Source organism: Neoarius graeffei, chromosome 26 (genome assembly GCF_027579695.1).
Source record: "Neoarius graeffei isolate fNeoGra1 chromosome 26, fNeoGra1.pri, whole genome shotgun sequence".
NCBI classification, from domain to species: Eukaryota; Metazoa; Chordata; class Actinopteri; order Siluriformes; family Ariidae; genus Neoarius; species Neoarius graeffei.
The window spans coordinates 20,055,669-20,076,642 of record NC_083594.1 but is presented as its reverse complement, the minus strand read 5'-3'; the positions used below and the strand labels follow the sequence as shown (position 1 = coordinate 20,076,642).

At 42.8% G+C, this 20,974-nt stretch overlaps 1 protein-coding gene across 1 annotated transcript in view; it reads right to left on the bottom strand.

Moving 5' to 3' along the window:
• timeless (timeless circadian clock) overlaps positions 1 to 20,974 on the bottom strand; it is a 105,624-nt gene that overhangs the window by 68,811 nt on the left and 15,839 nt on the right. Inside the window, exons 3-9 of the mRNA XM_060910727.1 lie at positions 17,694 to 17,847; positions 15,836 to 15,950; positions 15,684 to 15,746; positions 15,361 to 15,462; positions 8,029 to 8,184; positions 7,689 to 7,822; positions 1,383 to 1,470 (exon numbers count right to left, since the gene is read on the bottom strand). Of these exons, the coding sequence (XP_060766710.1) occupies positions 1,383 to 1,470; positions 7,689 to 7,822; positions 8,029 to 8,184; positions 15,361 to 15,462; positions 15,684 to 15,746; positions 15,836 to 15,950; positions 17,694 to 17,847 (812 nt within the window). The remainder of the gene's footprint in view (positions 1 to 1,382; positions 1,471 to 7,688; positions 7,823 to 8,028; positions 8,185 to 15,360; positions 15,463 to 15,683; positions 15,747 to 15,835; positions 15,951 to 17,693; positions 17,848 to 20,974) is intronic.

Sequence of the window (20,974 nt, the reverse complement as noted above, 5' to 3'; positions counted from 1 at the left end):
CCGAGCGATGTTGCTCGGTGGCATCGCAGCGGCTGTACACATACCAGCGCTCTGCGTGGCGGTGTTTCTGTGCTCGCTTTGTGGATCCATGGTGTGGTGATCCGAGCGATGTTGCTGGCGGCGTCACGGCGGCTGTGCTGGAGGTGTGGGACTTGTTTTTGTGTGCCTTTTGGTGGGACTGTGGCTGCTACACCACTGGAATGACATCCTGACCTCTATTTGGTGGACTTTTTTTTTCCCCCTTTCTGCCTATAATTGTAAAGCGACCTTAGGTTTTGAGAAAGGCGCTATATAAATTGAACCTATAATTATTATTATTTATTATTATTATTATTATTATTATTAACAACAATACTTCTTGGGACCAGAAGAAAATTACAGAGGGTTTTTTAACATATAAAAGTTTCAAATGTGCATAAAATTAAAACCGTTGCCTATGAGCTTTAAAGGATCTGCTGCCAACATCCTGATGCCAGATACCCCAGCATATCTTCAGAGCTGTTCTGATGGCACATGGGGTCTTCTTACACAATATTAGGCAGGTGGTTTTAATGTTAAGGTTGATCGGTGAAGAACAAAAATTCTTCATAATTCAAAAACAGCTCATACTTAAAAAGTCTTCTCCATTACAAAGTTCATTATAGAGAAGCCTGATTACGGTGTGCGAAACTTTCAAGCACCGCTGTACCTCCAATATTCCAAACTAAAAAGTAGTTACAATATACTAAACATGGAACTATTACAACTGAGTTTCACCCAAAACTCATGACTGCAATATATAACTAAGTAAATACCATATACAATAAATAAATACAATAACGTACAATCGAAGAGTGTGTGTAATGAAGACATGTTTACACAATGATAAACTGGTAGCTATTAGCGATTTCTGACGTCTTGGTGAGCCAGCTACAGTTGGGAGCAAGAGGAATCTCATCTCATCTCATTATCTCTAGCCGCTTTATCCTGTTCTACAGGGTCGCAGGCAAGCTGGAGCCTATCCCAGCTGACTACGGGCGAGAGGCGGGGTACACCCTGGACAAGTCGCCAGGTCATCACAGGGCTGACACATAGACACAGACAACCATTCACACTCACATTCACACCTACGGTCAATTTAGAGTCACCAGTTAACCTAACCTGCATGTCTTTGGACTGTGGGGGAAACCGGAGCACCCGGAGGAAACCCGCACGGACACGGGGAGAACATGCAAACTCCACACAGAAAGGCCCTCGCCGGCCACGGGGCTCGAACCCGGACCTTCTTGCTGAGAGGCGACAGCGCTAACCACTACACCACCGTGCCGCCCAGCAAGAGGAATATTGTGTAAATTTCATTATATGTTCAAACTACTCCTTTATAGTCATTGTCATTTACTCACGTTGTGGAGTCCTTGATGGAAAATGACATCGTTCTCACCAATAGACTTTAATCCCTGGACTACATATGAGCCTCGAAAACGTGAGTGCCTGAGATGGAAAGAAAAGACATCAGATTAGCAGTACAGCACAGAAGTGTATGTGAATGGAGGTGAATAAATGTAAATTCGTTACATCATGGTTTTCCCCAAAGCGTTTTAGCGTATCGGGCCCGATACGCTTGCTCTGCCTGCCGATACGCTTAATCGCTTTAGTTAAAATCCGATATGCTTAGATTTCTACCGATACGTTAAATTTCCTACCCACAAGTAACTAGATACATAGGAGAGCAAATAACAGATCCATTAACATACTGATTGATATTTGTGTTAAACAAGCTGTCTCTTTTTCCAATGTTTGTGTTGATTCTGTCAAAGTAATATGTCCGCGTGGTATGATGTAAACAAACTGCAAATCTGTTGGCTACGTCAAGATCACGTGTTCAAACTGTCCAATAAAAATATTGAAAGGAAACGTCAGACATCCCGGAATTTTCCGATTCATTATAAGCACTCTCATTGGGTGCCGATGTTGTCCCCCTCCAGACAGACAAAGCCGACTGACTTTAAATCACAAAAGTCTGACCTCGTCTATTATCATTACGGCTTCGATCAAAGATTGGTTGACTAAACGTCAACAAAACCACATGAGTGATGGCGCACAAAACCAGACAACTGTCATGACAACGAAAACGTCGTCAATTTTGATCACAGCGACTGGCTCAAAAATCATTCGCTGGACAATTTGATCCACATCAGCATGGATGACAGCGAGATGGACGATGAGGGCTGCTCAACATTGGGCCGAGCAAAAGCCAAGAAGAATTAATCTGCTTTAAAGGAGGAGAAAACTTAATTCATTAGTTTGGGTTTGCAGAAAGATTACGTGCTTATAAACACTCTCACGAAGTGAACTTGTCCAAATGTGTCAAATACAGCATAATTTCAAATAATCATCATAAGCATTTTTGGCAGTGTGATGTCACTGGGATGCATTTAACAAAAGGCGGCTCCGGATTATTCTTTGGTTAAAGGCTCACAGTGACATCACACTGCCAAATATGCTTATCATTATTATTCGAAATTATGCTACATTTGACACTTATAGACACATTCATGAAGAGAATGTTAATAAGCACATAATCTTTCTGCAAACTTGTATGAATGAAGTTTTCTTTTCCTTTAAATATGTTTTAATCTTAATCTAGTCCATTTAATAAAGTGCCAAAATTTAAACTTTATAATATGCAGTTGCCTTACTTTTCTTTTCAGTGTATATCTTAATTATACATATATTATGGTAATTGCATCGGAAACATTCTAAATCATTACAGTTATAGTAATACAGCAACTTATTTTAAGGTGGCAGGTCTTAGGTTCAGATCCCTTTGTGATCAACAGGAGGTCATGATGATCGATTCTCTTCATTGGATTGCATAAGACGGAGCAAACCACTGTTCATATTTTCATGCACAGTTTTGTTACAACACTACTTGATCATAGATAATTAAGGGATCTCATCTCATTCTCATCTCTAGCCGCTTTATCCTGTTCTACAGGGTCGCAGGCAAGCTGGAGCCTATCCCAGCTGACTACGGGCGAAAGGCGGGGTACACCCTGGACAAGTCGCCAGGTCATCACAGGGCTGACACAGACACAGACAACCATTCACACTCACATTCACACCTACGGTCAATTTAGAGCCACCAGTTAACCTAACCTGCATGTCTTTGGACTGTGGGGGAAACCGGAGCACCCGGAGGAAACCCACGCGGACACGGGGAGGAAACCCACGCGGACACGGGGAGAACATGCAAACTCCGCACAGAAAGGCCCTCGCCGGCCACGGGGCTCGAACCTGGACCTTCTTGCTGTGAAGCGACAGCGCTAACCACTACACCACCGTGCCGCCCTTGCATGTTGAACTTTAAGGTGAAATTTCAAATGTGTATACATTAATACTATTTAGGTCAGAGATAATTGAAGCACTGGTAAAATCTATCCTATAATCATGTATCTAAAACCTCTCAGAGACCCTGAAAATGCACCTGAGAGCATCTATTTTCAAAAAATTTTCCAGGGGGGCATGCCACCGGACCCCCCTAGTTTTGCTTCACGCCTTTGGCGCTTGCGACATTGGCGCTCAATTGTCTTTATATTATCATGCCAGAATAAAATTTTTTTCTGGGGAAAACACTTACATGCTTATCACCACACTATAATGTTCATGATCAGCCATTGAAGGGAAAACTGCTGTCTTTATGCACATTTTGCATAAATAAATATTTCTATACACACTCACTGGACACTTTATTAGGAAAGCCAAGACACCTACTCAGTCATGAAATTATATAAATCGGCCAATTGTGTGGCAGTAACGCAAAAAAAAAAAAAAAAAATCTAGTGAGCAGCAGTTCTGCAAAGGGAAATGTCTTGTTGAGAGGAGTCAACAGAAAACAGACAACCTGGATCGAGCTGACAGAAAGGCCATAGCAGCTCTGTGGCGGATGGACTACAAGAGCAGAAGACCACACCGGGTTCCATTTCCATGGGCACAGGCTCACCAAAGCTGGAAAAATGTAGCCTGGTATGATAAATCTCAATTTCTGTTGAGGCACACAGACGGTAGGGTCAGAATTTGGCACCAACTTCATGAATCCATGGATCCACAATGGCCAGAATGCACCCATCATCTAACAGCTACTTCCAGCATGATAATGCACCATGTCACCAAGCAAAAGCTGTCTTAAACTGGTTTCATGAACAAGACAATGAGTTCACTGTTCTTCAGTGGCCTTCACAGTCACTGGATCTAAATCCAGTAGAACACCTTTGGGATGGTAGAACAGGACAGTCACAGCATGAAAGTACACCTGAAAAATCTACAGGAATTGCATGATGTAATCATGTCAACACGGACAAGAATCTAAAATAATGTTTCCACCATCTTATGGAATCCATACCATGAAGAACTGAAAGTGTTTTAGAAGGGCAGCCCTACCCTTCTGCTCAAGAACAGTTTCTTTCACCAGGCAGTCAGGAGGCTCAACTCCCTCCCCCCTCTGCCCCTCCTCCCCCCTCTGCCCCCTGCCACAGATTCCACTCACACACACCCCTTCAGCATCTGACATGTCATCCTCACAGTTCCCCCCCCAACACACACAGAGACGTACATCTCATCGTTCATTAACACACTGAACTCAGGGACCGCACATTTCACTTTACCTCGCTCATTTGCACTATTCCGCACTACCTCACCTTAACAGCTGCTAGTTTGTTTACACTGCTTATTTCATGTTTACCTGCTATACCTCAAGTGCCCTTGACTGTCTGTTTATTTGCACCAATTTATGTGTGTGTGTGTGTGTGTGTGTGTGTGTGTGTGTGTGTAATGAATTATATATACATACATATAATGTGTGTTTAGTCTACGTCTAGTTCATATCTAGTGTTTATACTGTTTATTTTTGGCCCTTTTCCACTACCCTTTTTCAGCTCACTTCAGCCCGACACGGCTCGCGTTTCGACTACCAAAAACCAGCACGACTCAGCTCGCTTCAGCCCTGCTTAGCCCCTAAAACTTGCACCGTTTTGGAGTGGGGCTGAAGCGAGCCAAACCGTGCCGAGTGAGGCTGGGGGCGTGAGCAGACACTCCCCTGTGCACTGATTGGTGAGGAGGAGTGTCCTCACATGCCCACACACACCCCGCGAGCACGCTGGGATCTGTAAACACCGTAAACCCGGAAGAAGGAGAATAATTACGAATTATGAGAATTTCTGAAGCCTTATGCGCCTCGCCTCATCTATACGCTCTTGCCAGTATCTGTAAGCGTTGTCGGTGACAACAAGCCACAGCACCAAGACCAGCAACACTAACGACTCCATGTCCTCCATGTTTATTGTTTACTCTCCGGGTCGTGAGACTACCACTTAAAAGATCACTGATGTCACTGTTTGCGCTGCTTAACGACATCACGTGACGTCCACCCACTTTCGCTAACTCCACCCAATGTGTCCACCCACTTCCAGCCAGCACGGTTCAGCGCGGTTGTAGTCGAAATGCAACTCCAACAGCCCCGCTCAGCTCGACTCAGCACGGCACGGCTCAGCCCGACTCAGCCGCGTTTGTAGTGGAAAAGCGGCATTATACTGTTTATATTGTTTGAGTGTTTAGTCTGTTTAGTTCCCATCCAGAGTGTTTATACTGTTTGTTTTTTTAAATTATTTTATTTTTATTTATTGCATTGCCTGTTTGCACTGTGGGTCAGAGAGGACTGATATTTCATCTGTGCTGCATGTCGAGCATGTATAGCATATTTGACAATAAAGCTGACTTGACTACCCAGTATTAGGCCATGTACACATGTAGCCGGGTATTTTTAAAACCGAACATTTTCCCCCCCTCCGTTTATAAAAATATGTTTTATCCACACCACCTCGTCTTCGAAAAAAATCCCTTCCACACATAACCGAACATCTGCGTTTTCAATCACATTCATAAGCATTCCAAACCTGTAGATGGCATTATTTCCCCAAATCCTACCCCCTAATCACATCGCCTGTGCTCTTGGAGCAGTAGTTGGGCTTCTAAAATTAAACATGTAAATAGCACCTGCACAATAATTAACGCTTTCAAGGCACTACTCCGATCCATTACTCTTTGTCCATGCTTAATCTGGCTTCTGCAGTAAACAAAGGTCGCACGTTTGACGTCAGGGCAGATTTGTTGTAATTTTTTTGGCGCAGATTGTGACGTTCTAAAACGCAAAACTCCGGTTATCTCTGCCTACACGAAAAGGCATACACGGAGTTTTCAAAAATCTTCACTTTGCCCGGAGTTTTTTTAAATATTCGTTTTTGATGTGTTTTCATGTGGATGACAGGCCAAAACGTAGAAAAATATATTCGATTTAGCAGATACCCGGCTACGTGTGGACGGGGTCTCAGTGTAGTTTTCCGAATAAAGTGGTCCGTATTTAAAAGAGGACTTGAAATATTGTTCTCAAAAATCACTCAAACATTTACACCGTTCAAAACCAACCATTAAGGATATTTGTTACTGCAATATCCAGTAGGCAGCAGCACTGTATTAATAGGGTAAACTGATGACAGGGCAAAAGAACAGAGATCAGCCATGCATTTGAAATAAAGGTGTTTTTTTTTTTTTTTAAGAGTTGTATGCATTTCAGTACCTATTTCCATGACAAAAGTAATAAGTACAAACTTTAAAAAAAATAAAAATAAAATAAAAAAGGGGGGGGGGGGGGTTTAACCTTGCATGTTTGCATGTCGGGCATTAGTACCTCAACAAGATTCCTTAAAGCAGTAATACATTTCATTTGACGTAAAACACATTTTATACAACATTTTTTCATTGTATTGGCTACGATTCAGGGAAACAACAGACTGACGCTGTCTTTTAAGCACGTAAGGATTCACCCAATTCACGATTTGATTCACAATTCGATTTTCCCCACAATATTTTTGAAAAATGAAAAAAAAAAAAATTGCCAAAAAATATGCAACATTTATTTTCCTATTCTTTATCAACCTAAATATTCATTTTGTTAAACTGGGGGAGGGGGAAAACCCCTTTTGTTTCATTTTCTTAATAACCAACAAGAATTATTTACCTACATTTGTAAAAGGTTGGAATAAAATATTTTTATTAACTAAAATATCCCTTTTATTGAAAATGAAAACCGTAATAGGCCCTTTCCTCATAAACTTTTATGAAGATACTACCTGTATTTTATATTCTTTTTCCTTTAGCTTTCAGCAGTTTGTAAAAAGATTGCTGCAATTTCTCATCAAATCTATTTGTCCAGTCAATCACATAACAGCGCTTTCCCATTTTAAATGTTTTGTACGCGCTTCCGCAGAAACGTTACCACTGTGTTACTTCCGCCCATGGTGAAGTCACATGTTTTCCCACTATTTTACAGTATCTGCTGTCTGAACAGTGTAATCACAGCTAGGAAAAGCTACGATTATGCAGCCTGATAATAAATAAATTGTTTATTTCATCAATTTGAACCATCACAATTTCTCATTGCTTGATATTGTTACATGCCTACTGTCTTTGATCAATAATTGTCATTACAAAATAAAGCAGATGATTCAGCTCACATAATTGCTTCCCATAAGCCATCAGTGTTTGGATAAATCCTAAACTGCTTAGAATTTGACCACATAGGGCACCACATTGTTTGGAGAATCCATTGCTTACGTGACGCAAAATATAATTTCAATCAAAACTTCCTGATTTACCTGGTTCCTCTCTGGAGCGTGCGGCTCCGTTTCTCTGCCAGCTCTTTCTGTCTGAGAGCTTCAAGCTCTTGCGTGTCTTTCTGTTTCTCCTGTATGGAGCGACTCTGTCCTGCACTCACCAGCAGCTCAGGAGTCTACAGAGAGCAGAGAAGATACACAAAGGACAAACATGCAACAGCATCAAAATGGTGCTTTAAAAAAAAAAAAAAAAAAAAAACATGCAGGAAAGAACAAAATATATTTAGAAAAAGTTTAAAAACTTTCAAAAGCATACATTCTTTGGTTTTGTAAAACAAAAAACACTCAAATCTTGGAATTGGACACAAATAAGTGGATATACCTGATCTCTAAACATAAGTGAGATGATCTCCAGTACATGCATGCTCCACTGCTGCTCACTCTGAGCACTGGCCAGGAACTTCAGCAGGTCGTCCATTCCGCTCATGTGGATCGCCCACAGCAGCTTATCGTGTACACTGGCATCATCATCCACATTCTGTAGGGGGTGGTAATTAAGGCACAAAATTAAGAAACACCAATTTAAAGTGTAATAAATGGGATAATAAGTGGGAACTGACAGTCTTTTAGCAGAAACAAACGTTTTACTCCAACACACTGAATTGGCAAATGACAAAGAAAACTGAAAGATGCACTATATGGCCAAAGGGATGTGGACACCCAACCAACACTGAACATGCCACTCCAAAAACCATGAACGTGGCCCGCCCTTTTGCTCCTATAACAGCCTTCAGTCTTCTGAGGAGGCTTTTCCACTAAATTTTAGTGTGCGGCTGTGACGATTTGTGCCCATTAGGTCATAAGAACCAGGGATGTGATTTGGGGCTGGTGAAATTATCCGAAAATTTTAGGCGGGGGTCTGGGGGCCGCAGGCCCCCAGCTGGTCCAGGGCAGCGCCCTGGTGGGGGGGACAAGGGGGGAAGCCCCCCGAAGCTCCTGGGTTTTTCTGACTTAAAAATTGTACTAAAATGGCAAGCAAAACACACAAGAAAAAACTTGTCATGATTAACAAATTCAAGCCAATTTAATGGTCAGCATGCAACTCTGACACACACACACTCTCACACACACTCTCACTCACTCCCCCCCCCAAAGAACCAGCGCGAGCAGGGCCCGCTAGCCTTGGGACGTAATTCGCCCCGAGGCGAGCCGCGGCGCTCCGCTTAGGTTTCGTTTCTATCCCGACTTTGGACGCTCGTAGCTCGGGCAGGGGATGTCACAGTATCCCCAAACTTGACAGCCAGAGACCTCTGCCCTCTCCCCAAAGAACGAAATCGCTGAACAAATGTCACAGTCTTATGTCCAACGTCTGTAGCAACCTCTTTCTCTAACCATTCCCAGCGGAACTTGTTTTTCACTATTCTGTCGATTTCTTTAACTCGATTTGCATCTTTACGCTCGATCACGGAGGCTGCCATCTTTCAACTCTTTGTTTGAAGCGAGCTTACGTACAGCTAACAAGCGCGTTCATTGGTTGTTACAGAGCGATGGGCCAATCACGTACCTCGTTTCATCTCAATGACGTAATTGCGTAAATGACGTAATTACGTCAATGAGATGAAACGAGGTACGTGATTGGCCCATCGCTCTGTAACAACCAATGAACGCACTCGCTTCAAACAAAGAGTTGAAAGATGGCAGCCTCCGTGATCGAGGCATAAAGATGCAAATCCGAGGCTGCCATCTTTCAAACAAAGTCGAAACGAATAGGATACGAATGGGGATTTGAGGGAAAAATCGGAAACATTTTTTTCAAGTTTTGAGGTGAAAAAAGCGGAATTCCGCGAATTCGCGGAAAAATCACATCCCTGTAAGAACACAAGAGGCTGAGCAACTGATGTCCATCAAGAAGCCTTGGCACAAAAGTTGGTGTTCCAATCCATCATAAAAACCTTCAGTAGGGTTAAGGTCAGGGCTCTGTGCAGGCCACTGGAAGTCATCCACTCCAGCCTCAGCAAACTATGTCTTCATGGAGCTTGCTTTGTGCACAGGGATATTGTCATGCTGACAGAGAAGGGGAATTGTAATGTGTCGCAATGATCGTGTCGAGCAAGCTCGGACCCCCACGGCCCTGCCTCTCCAACCGACTTTATCCTGCATTGCTGCAGGCAGTTCTTCTACTAGGCAGCCCGTGTTGTCCTGCAGTTGACCGATGTACAGTGCTCAGCGTAAACGAGTACACCCCTTTTGAAAAAAAGTAACACTTTAAACAATATCTCAATGAACACAAACAATTTCCAAAAAGTTGACAAGTTTAATATAACATCTGTTTAACTTATAACGTGAAAGTAAGGTTAATAATATAACTTAGATTACACATTTTTCAGTTTTACTCAAATTAAGGTGGTGCAAAAATGAGTACACCCCACAACAAAAACTACTACATCTAGTACTTTGTATGGCCTCCATGATTTTTAATGACCGCACCAAGTCTTCTAGGCATGGAATGAACAAGTTGGCGACATTTTGCAACATCAATCTTTTTCCATTCTTCAACAATGACCTCTTTTAGTGACTGGATGCTGTATAGAGAGTGATGCTCAACTTGTCTCTTCAGAATTCCCCATAGCTGTTTGGTTGGGTTCAGATCAGGAGACATACTTGGCCACTGAATCACTTTCACCCTGTTCTTCTTCAGAAATCCAACAGTGGCCTTAGATGTGTGTTTAGTCATGTTGGAAAAGTGCACATGACCAAGGGCACGGAGTGATGGAAGCATCTTCTCTTTCAGTATAGAGCAATACATCTGTGAATTCATGATGCCATCAATGAAATGCAGCTCCCCGACACCAGCAGCACTCATGCAGCCCCACATAAGGACACTGCCACCGCCATGTTTCACTGTAGGCACCAGGCATTTTTCTTTGTATTCCTCACCTTTGCAACGCCATACAGTTTTGAAGCCGTCAGTTCCAAAAACATTTATCTTGGTCTCATCACTCCAGAGTATAGAGTCCCAGTAGTCTTCATCTTTGTCAGCATGGGCCCTGGCAAACTCTAGGCGGGCTGTTTTGTGCCTGGGCTTTAGGAGAGGCTTCTTTCATGGACGGCATCCATGCATGCCATTCCTCTGCAGCGTATGCCGTATTGTGTCACGGGAAATAGTCACCCCAGTTTGGCTTTCTACTTCTTTAGATAACCGCAGTGAACCTGCATGCCAATTTTCTTCAACCCTTCTCATCAGAAGACGCTCCTGTCGAGGTGTTAAATTCCGTGGACGACCTGGACGTCTCTGTGAGATGGTTGCAGTTCCATCTTTCTGAAATTTTTGTACCACTTTTGCTACAGTATTCTGACTGATAAGTAAAGCTTTGCTGATCTTCTTGTAGCCTTCACCTTCGTGGTGTAAAGAAATTATTTTCTTTGGGGAATTCTGAAGAGACAAGTTGAGCATCACTCTCCATCCAGCCACTAAAAGAGGTCATTGTTGAAGAATGTGAAAAGATTGATGTTGCAAAATGTCTCCAACTTGTTCGTTCCATGCCTAGAAGACTTGGCGCTGTCATTAAAAATCATGGAGGCCATACAGAGTACTCGATGTAGTAGTTTTTGTTGTGGGATGTACTCATTTTTGCACCACCCTAATTTGAGTAAAACTGAAAAAATGTGTAATCCAAGTTATATTATTTGCCTTACTTTCCCGTTATAAGTTAAACAGATGTTATATTAAACTTTGTCTTGTCAACATTTTGGAAATTGTGTTCATTGAGATATTGCTTAAAATGTTACTTTCCAAAGGGGGTGCACTCATTTACACTGAGCACTGTAGGTACATGCAGGACGATCCACAGAGGTGGTACCGTATTTGGGCTGCCATAGAAGGAGATCGCTTGCCAGCTCTTCCTTGTTGCGCCAGCAGCGGCCAGCAAACTGTAATAATCTCTTCCAGATGGTTGCCGATACGGGGGGAATAAATCTGTATAGTTCTTTATTTGTTAGATGGTCTTTCCAGGAGATACTTAAAGCTGTTCTGAACATTCTTGTAAAGGCATCGTCAAGTGAGGATTGGAGGGTAGCGGGTGGACACCCCAATTTGGGTGGTCCACATTAGGAGCAGTAAGGCGCCTCCTTCCCTCCGCTAACCTGGGAGTCCACTGTGGGAAGGTGGTAGTACTCCCTTAACCCCCCTGCCAGGGATACTGGCAAAACCATGAGGAGCAGCGTGTTGGATTTCAGGTGCATTACGGATGAGTTCTCGTTGACCAATGACTGCACATGAAATTGACGTTGGGCGGATGATTTGCGCTAATGCAAACAACAGCCAAGGTCTCCCAGTCATGTTAGTTGACTGCTGCCAGGACCGTAGGCGTGGCATCCACGGCTCCTTTTCTTCGCCACCGAAAGACCATATCTCAGCCTCAAATCTGTGTCGCAACAGTTTTTCCTAACCCTAGGTGTCTGTAGATTTTTGGCCATATACAGTGGTATGCAAATGTTTGGGCACCCCTGGTCAAAAGTGCTGTTACTGTGAACAGTTAAGCAAGTTGAAGATGAAATGATCTCCAAAAGGCATAAAGTTAAAGATGACTCATTCCCTTTATATTTTAAGCAAAACCAATTTATTTTCATCTTTTACATTTTCAAAATGACAAAAAAGGAAAAGGGCCCGAAGCAAAAGTTTGGGCACCCTGCATGGTTAGTACCTAGTAATACCCCCTTTGGCAAGTATCACAGCTTGTAAACGCTTTTCGTAGCCGGCTAATGATCTTTCAGTTCTTACCTGGGGGATTTTCACACATTCATCCTTGCAAAAGGCTTCCAGTTCTACAAGTTTCTTGGGCTGTCTTGCATGCACTGCTCTTTTGAGATCTATCCACAGATTTTCAATGATGTTAAGGTCAGGGGACTGTGAGGGCCAGGGCGAAACCTTCAGCTTGTGCCTCTTGAGGTATTCCATTGTAGATTTTGAGGTATGTTTTGGATCATTGTCTTATTGTAGGACCCATCCTCTTTTTAATTTCAACTTTTTTACAGATGGTGTGATGTTTGCTTCCAGAGTTTGCTGGTATTTATTCGAATCCATGCTTCCCTCGACCAGTGAAATGTGCCCTGTGCCACTGGCTGCAACACAACCCCAAAGCATGATCGATCTACACCCATGCTTCAGAGTTGGAGAGGTGTTCTTTTCCTGGAATTTGGCACCCTTTTTTCTCCAAACATACCTTTGCACATTGTGGCCAAAAAGTTCTATTTTGATTTCGTCAGTCCACAGGACTTGTTTCCAAAATGCATCAGGCTTATTTAGATGTTCATTAGCAAACTTCAGACGCTGAATTTTGTGGCTAGGACACAGGAAAGGTTTTCTTATGATGACTCTCTCATGAAGGTCATATTTGTTCAGGCGTCACTGCACAGTAGAACAGTGCACCACCACTCCAGGGTCTGCTAAATCTTTCTGAAGGTCTTTTGCAGTCAAACAGGGGTTTTTATTTGCCTTTCTAGCAATCCAACGAGCAGTTCTTTCAGAAAGTTTTCTTCATCTTCCAGACCTCACCTTGATCTCCACTGTTTCTGTTAACTGCCATTTCTTAATAACATTACAATCTGAGGAAACGGCTACCTGAAAACACTTTGCTACGTTCTTGTAGCCTTCTCCTACTTTGTGAGCATCAATTATTTTATTATTCAGAATGCAAGGGAGTTGCTTAGAGGAGCCCATGGCTGCTGATTTTAGGGACAAGTTTGAGGAGTCAGAGAATTTATACAGCTTTGAAATCCGCATCATCTGACCTTTCCTAACGAAGAATTTGAACAAGCCACAGCTCAATAAGCTAATTAAGGTCTGGAATCTTGGTAAAAGTTACCTGGGAACTCAAATGTATTGGGGTGCCCAAACTTTCGCATGGCTTTCCTTTTCTTTTTTCATTCTCTAATTGTACAAAACAAAAACAATACACAAATCTTGCAGAAAACGCTGAAAAGAAATGCGTCATCTTTACCTTTATGCCTTTTGGTGATCAGTTCATCTTCTGCTCACTTAACTATTCACAGTAACAGACATTTTCAGTAAGGGTGCCCAAACTTTTGCATGCCACTGTAGCATATATCAAAGTCCCTTCCCACGCCATGTGGCGCATAGGGCGGCACCGATCTCCGTTTCTATAGCCCTCGGCCTCTCGCCTATTACATAGCTAGGGTTACAGTGGGGGGCTGGTCCTCTGGTAACTGCGAGAGTTTGACTCCCCACTCGCATCTGTATTGCAGCGTGCCTTGCCAGACGGCAGTAGGTACCATTTTTATGATGGTCTTTGGTATGACCCGACCACGTATAGAACTCACAATCTCCTGATCGAGAGGCGGACACGCTAACCACTAGGCCATAGGTGGCCAACCCGCGGCTCGCGAGCCGCATGCGGCTCTTTGCCTGGTGTCATGCGGCTCTCACCTTCACGTCCAAGTTGGTGTTCGTTTGTGGTTTTATGTGCGTTTTCGCTTCACTGCAGTTAATTACGGTTATTTTATTAAAGGTGCTTCGCTTGGTTTCATTACGGTATTTTCACATCATGACAAATGCGCAGGTGCGTTTGGGCGCGCAAGCCTGAGTAGTGGGTGAGTGCTCATTCAGTTTTGATGCCTTGAGTGAGAGTAGAGTATACTGTAAGTGTAAATAGTCATGAGAACACAGAACACATTGAATGAGAAGGTGTGTCCAAACTTTTGGCATGTAGTGTATATACATTATGTATTTGTTCATTTGTTTTCCAGTTATCAATTTGTGTGTGCGTGTGTGTTGTTCTTTCAAAAATTTGAGCATTGTATTATATTTTATCTATATTTGCACTTGCACTGATCACTGTTCCCAGTGCCTATGGAGCTTGTACTGTTTGAGGAAATTAAATTAGCACTTTGTAATTTCCATTTTCCGACTGACTGTATTTATTTGAATACTTATTTATTTGAATGCAGGTCTTGTGCAGGTCATGCAATTGAGAATTCAAGCTGAATCAAAATGGCTTTTGCATGTTCGATGTTAAACAGGTAACTCCAAAATGCACTAGAATACAGGAAATTGCATCTAAGAAATCCAAAATTTTTCGGGGGAGGCCCCCCGGAACCCCCCCAATGGGGGGAATTCCCACATGTAAACAATGTCTGCCTTTGTGCCCCACCTACAAATTTCTTCACCAGTCGCCACTGTTGAAAATGACTGGCCTGTGGTCTTGGTACTGCAGTAAATGTATCATTATCATGTTGGTGTGGGGCATTGGTTAAGTTGGAGTGTGACATCAACGTGGCTGTGTGTGTGTGTGTCCGCGCGCGCAGAAGGAAGGGTAATATTTGTGTGCCCATGGGGGCGTCGTGGCTCAGGTGGATAAGGCGCCATACCATAAATCCGGGGACCCGGGTTCGATTCCGACCCGAGGTCATTTCCCGATCCCTCCCTATCTCTCTCTCTCCCCCGCTCATTTCCTGTCTCTACACTGTCCTATCCAATAAAGGTGAAAAAAGCCCCCCAAAAAAAAATCTTTAAAAAAAAAATATTCGTGTGCCCATGTTCATGTGCCGATGTGGCTCTTTGCCGTAACACAGTAAGAATTGTGGCTTTTGGGCTCCGACTGGTTGGCCACCCCTGCACTAGGCCAACTCACAGTATAGCATATATACAGCCTAATAAACACACACAGCTTCCAAGAACAAACTGAAGCACATTAACCTTTTCCTCAGTGGGGTCAGCAGGGACATGCAGCACATTCCTGACAAGGAGCAAAATCCTCTCAATCAATAAGTTATCCTCTTCCTGCCTCTGTTCCCAATCCTGGTCAAGAAACAACAAAGGAAAAGAAATGAGATCAAGCAAGATGCGTCACCATCGCTGTTTTTCTCTTGTACATTCAAAACCAGAAACGAGCCTACTTTTTTCTTTTCACCACCAAATTTTTGCATTCATTCTATATAAATTCTTTTTGGTTGACTAAAAATTTCCGATGCCTTCGCCAACCTGAGTGGACATACTGGGTTCCATTCACCAACACTCACCAACTGCAGCAGGTTGTACAGCGTCTCACTCAGGACTGTAAACACTTTCTCACTGGCGAACGCCTAGAAGCAGAACGGATTAATAAATATTCATATCCACTGATATCATAACGACCACCCAAGTTAAAGCTCTTTATTGAAATTAGACCGACCTCCTTATATCCTTGTAAATAAGTCACCAACTGGAGGAAATGGTGTCGGTAAGTGGCATCATCTGGGATTTTTCCAAAGCAGAGAAGGGCAGGCTGGGTCAAGTTCACCATGAGCCTGCAAACAAATGTAAGCAGGTTTTCATTTAAAATTTTCTCAGCAGGCTAATTTAATTCCATATTTTAAACTGAATGCCATTCAGACACATCAAGCACTCTTAATCGGTCTTTAGTTTAACACACAGAAGTGGAGAATAAAAACATGACACATACAGTATTTCCCACGTGTGTTCCCATTAAAATGACATTTTACTTATTAAAGGTCCCATGGCATGAAATTTTCACTTTGAGGTTTTTTAACGTTAAAATGAGTTCCTCTGACCTTCTTAAGTCACCCCAGTGGCTAGAAATTTCATAATGTGTAAACCAAACTATGCCCAACATTTGAGAATGGCGCGTCAAAACGGCGCGTTGATAAGCTCTTCCCTTTACTACGTCAGCAAGGGAGATGATCCTCACGCCCCCCTCTGGATTCCCACCCACTGTATGGATTGCCCCGCCCAGTTGTAGTGAGGAGACCATAGAGGACACAACAACATGGCATCACCTAAGCGAGCGAAACATGGAAATTGCGCTGTACATGGATGTGACAACACAGAAAAGAGTCTGTTTTTACTGCCGACGGGAGAGCCCCTGAAGACGCAGTGGCTTAATTTTATTTACTTCAATAATACGCCGTGGAGTCTACCTAAGACAGTGTATGTTTGTCGGAAGCATTTTCCTGAGGAATGTTTCCACAACTTGGGACAGTACAGGGCAGGTTTTGCACATCAACTGTCACTGAAGCCTGGGTCCGTACCAAGCATCCCTGCCGCATCAGCCACAAACACCGAACAAGTAAGTGTATAACTGGTCGTTTTGCCGTGTTTTAAAATCGGTGCGTTAGCCTAGCAATGGCTACATTAGCTGTGCAGCTAACCGCTTCCTGCAGTTAGCCAGGTAATCTGCGCTACAAAACTAAAGAGCATGCAGCATGCTCTGTTAAACTGAGTTTAGTCTGGAAATTGACTGTAACTTATGAGCTTATGTTTGACTATTGCTCCGCAATGCATGTCTTCTGTTGGATAAGCGATATGTTGCTGTAGTTGCTGCTTCTATCCTCTTTGGTTATGGAGTGCGTGTTCAAGCCTAGGGTATTATACGTTCATAAACTACCACTCCGAACACTCTCACTCTGTTCTCTGTGTCACGTTGAGTTTACGAAAGGAGTCCGAGGGAGAACGGGGTTTTGTCTTAGCAGCGTGGCTACAGGCGCTGATAGCAGCGAGTATGTGTGCGCGCAGCTTGGTCAAGCCCCTCCCCCCATGGCCCGCCCCCACCCTCTACCCTTCCCCGCCTCCTGCTTCTCATTAGCAAAACGACGCACTGGGAAAAGCGCTGAAATGGGGCTTTCTCCCAGGAGGCTATATTTACGTGCCGAGGGTTCATTTCGAGAAAGGCTGCGGATATAACATCCGGAAACCTCCACGAGCCCGTTTAAAGCATCAACAAACCACCATGCCATGGGACCTTTAATCTGTTACAAAAAAATTAGCACACAATAGTTTTAAATGGAGAGATAAAGAGCGTGCACACGTACAGAGAGAGAGAGAGAGAGAGAGAGAGAGAGAGAGAGAGGGGCACTCCACCATGACAAACAAACAGTTTTAGCACATGAAGAGAGTGAGTATGAGTGCAATTGAAGTGGTCATTTAAAAAAAAAAAAAAAAGAGGGAAAAAAAAAGGGGGGGGGGGGGGGTGTTTCATATTCTGATCATTTCCCTACATCACCATCCCCTAATGTCAGGTTTGGCAAATATACCTGATGCAGGCATCAAACAGAGGTTTGTCCTGTCCATGCTGAGTTATGATGGGTAACAGGTCATTCTGGAGGATCTGACCGGCTCCCAGCTGCTGCCTGATGTCCCTTGTCTCATCCTCATGCCTCAGGTAGCGAATCAGGTCTTTTACACTCTCTAAAACAGAGGTCACATAATTGGGAGACAAACAAAGCAGTGAAAATGCTTTTGCATCCAAGACCATGGATTAGTTAAAAGGGGTGTTCACACGGCACATATTTGCAGCGATGCATTTTGTCGCGATATATCTTACACCGGTGTAAATTTTGTGGAGCGTTCACACGTCACAAACCTGCTTACTAGAGAGAAGCGTATTAGCACCGGTGCAGCCCCACTTGCGTTCGCACGGCAGTTTTTGCGACCGTGCTATACGATAGTAATAATGCGGAAATGAAATACGCGCATGCGTGAAAATGTACTTCCTTTTCCCAGTTGTCATGGAATCACCAAGCGCCGGGAAAACAACGTGGATGAAGACACCAGTGTTGCCAGATACTGCTGACGTTTTCCAGCCCAAAATATGTTCAAATCTGCCAAAATGCACTTAAAACCGCCCAATCTGGCAACACTGGAAGACACGCGGTTCTGTTCTTGTTGATATTCGCCATTTTGGAAGCGCAAAATACCAGGATGCAAATTATGCAATGCCCATATGTAATCAACTCTCCTCACGCGTAGCGAGTCTACCCCTGTAGCGTTCAGACGTCCCATTTTATATCGGTGCTGCCCCGCAAACTAGCATTTACTCCGGAGTAAATTTCTTAAACCACCTCCCGAGCAGGGTTAGATTTGCACCGGTTTAAGCAGCTTTCAGGGGCTACACCGGTATAACTTTGTACCGTGTGAACGCTCTACCGGGGCAGCCCCGGTGCTACACCAGAGTAAAAGCTGCCGTGTGAACACCCCTAAAAATGAGTGAAAACCGATCCGCAATATTTTCCACCTATATTTCAAGGTATTCGCATAAACTCCGGCTGAGCAGTGCAATTATATTCAAGCTGTTAATCAATTAAAACATTTAAATCGCGATTAAATCACATTATAGTCCATAGTTAACTTGCGATTAATCACAAATTAATCATACTTTTTTGAATCTATTCTAAAATGTACCTTAAATGGATATTTTTCAAGTGTTTGGGGAGTGGGAGTGGACAAATACGCTTGCTTTATGCAAACGTATGTGGCCAAGACAGGAAGGATAAGGCTGGACACAGCAAAAATTATTTTTGTGGATATTTTATTCCCACAACTGCATTTAAAAAAAATAAATGAAAGCAGTGTTAACGTTATAATTTTGAGGGTTTAACACAATTCAGCGTGAACAAAACAATATACAGTAGTATTTTCTTCGAGTTCTGGACTTAAAGGGCATATTCTGGAGCAATTTCGTGTTTTTTTTTTTTTTTATATGAAAGTATGTCCCTTTACACACTCATCCAGAAGGGTAATTTTGCACAAGGCCATCTGTCTACAGCAGAAAAAAATTAAATAAAACGTGTCTGGAAAAATCCCAAGGGAGTCTGGAGCCAGAATCATGACGTCATCTGCGGAAGCGCCAGCAGGCTGCGCGAGCTTTGCAGGGTTTCAGTGCACAGCCTGTGTAGACCAAGCGCTCCCATTTCTCTCTCATTGTCCGGTCTTTTGGAAAACGATGAGTGCTAATCCCACCATGATTGGTGTTGCTACACCCTCCTACGATACATCTGTTAACCATTTTAATAATTACGCGATAACGTTGAAGAAATTTGCAGAAAACCACCAGGTCGTTTTCTCATAAACAAACCAGCGCTGACGTAGGATTCAGAGGGAGGCGTCCTGCACGCGACGTCATGAAAATCAATGTTTCCCGGGAAATTCAAATGCCAAGTTTTTCAGAGGTGGACCAATTCGCCTCAAATGGCTCGATTTCAACTGAATTTTTCTGGTATTGCACAAGGTAAAAAAAATTCACAGAATGCAGAATGTGACAGATATTTGACCAAAGTTTCATATAAAATAGGAGAATTACATTGATCTTGCTCCTGAATTTACCTGTGATATGCACTTTAACTTCCAGCCTCAAACTATGTGATAAAATAAACTAAACAAACTCTGTGACATGGACTCTGGACAACAGTAACGGCTATCTTCAAATAAAGAAAATAAAAACACAAAACCCAAATAAATGCATTTGTTAAGCCACACAGCTCAAAGATGTTTTCCAGTAAAACGCAGTAACTCACTGGTAAATGTACAATACATTCATGAGCAAAAACTGCATTTATAAACACTTTTACATAACTCTCAAATTTCTCAGAATAAAACAAAAACTCTCTTTCACTCCAGTGTGCAGCCTGTGTGCTTGCTTACACACACACACACACACCTGGACCTTAACACGGCTTCTTTTTCTTTTCTCCCCTCTGGACCATCAAAAGCATACAAAAAATACACACATTTTATATAAACAATCAGAACACAACAATACAAGTTGACTCTGTATATAAATGCACTTTTTCACAACTTACGCCGACCAGCTACTTGTTACATCGCTCGCTCGCACCAGGTCACTTCCTGATTTCCCAAACTATGGGGGGAGGGGGCACAGAACGTGCATGCATTAATCACACGTCAAAAGGAATTTGCGTTAATGCGTTATTGTATTAACCTCGACAGCCCTAAATTTTATATATATAATTTTTACAACCCTGATTCCAAAAAAGTTGGGACAAAGTACAAATTGTAAATAAAAATGGAATGCAATAATTTACAAAATCTCAAAAACTGATATTGTATTCACAATAGAACATAGCCAACATATCAAATGTCGAAAGTGAGACATTTTGAAATTTCATGCCAAATATTGGCTCATTTGAAATTTCATGACAGCAACACATCTCAAAAAAGTTGGGACGATAAGAGGCAATAAGAGGCTGGAAAAGTTAAAGGTACAAAAAAGGAACAGCTGGAGGACCAAATTGCAACTCATTAGGTCAACTGGCAATAGATCATTAACATGACTGGGTATAAAAAGAGCATCTTGGAGTGGCAGCGGCTCTCAGAAGTAAAGATGGGAAGAGGATCACCAATCCCCCTAATTCTGCGCCGACAAATAGTGGAGCAATATCAGAAAGGAGTTCGACAGTGTAAAATTGCAAAGAGTTTGAACATATCATCATCTACAGTGCATAATATCATCAAAAGATTCAGAGAATCTGGAAGAATCTCTGTGCGTAAGGGTCAAGGCCGGAAAACCATACTGGGT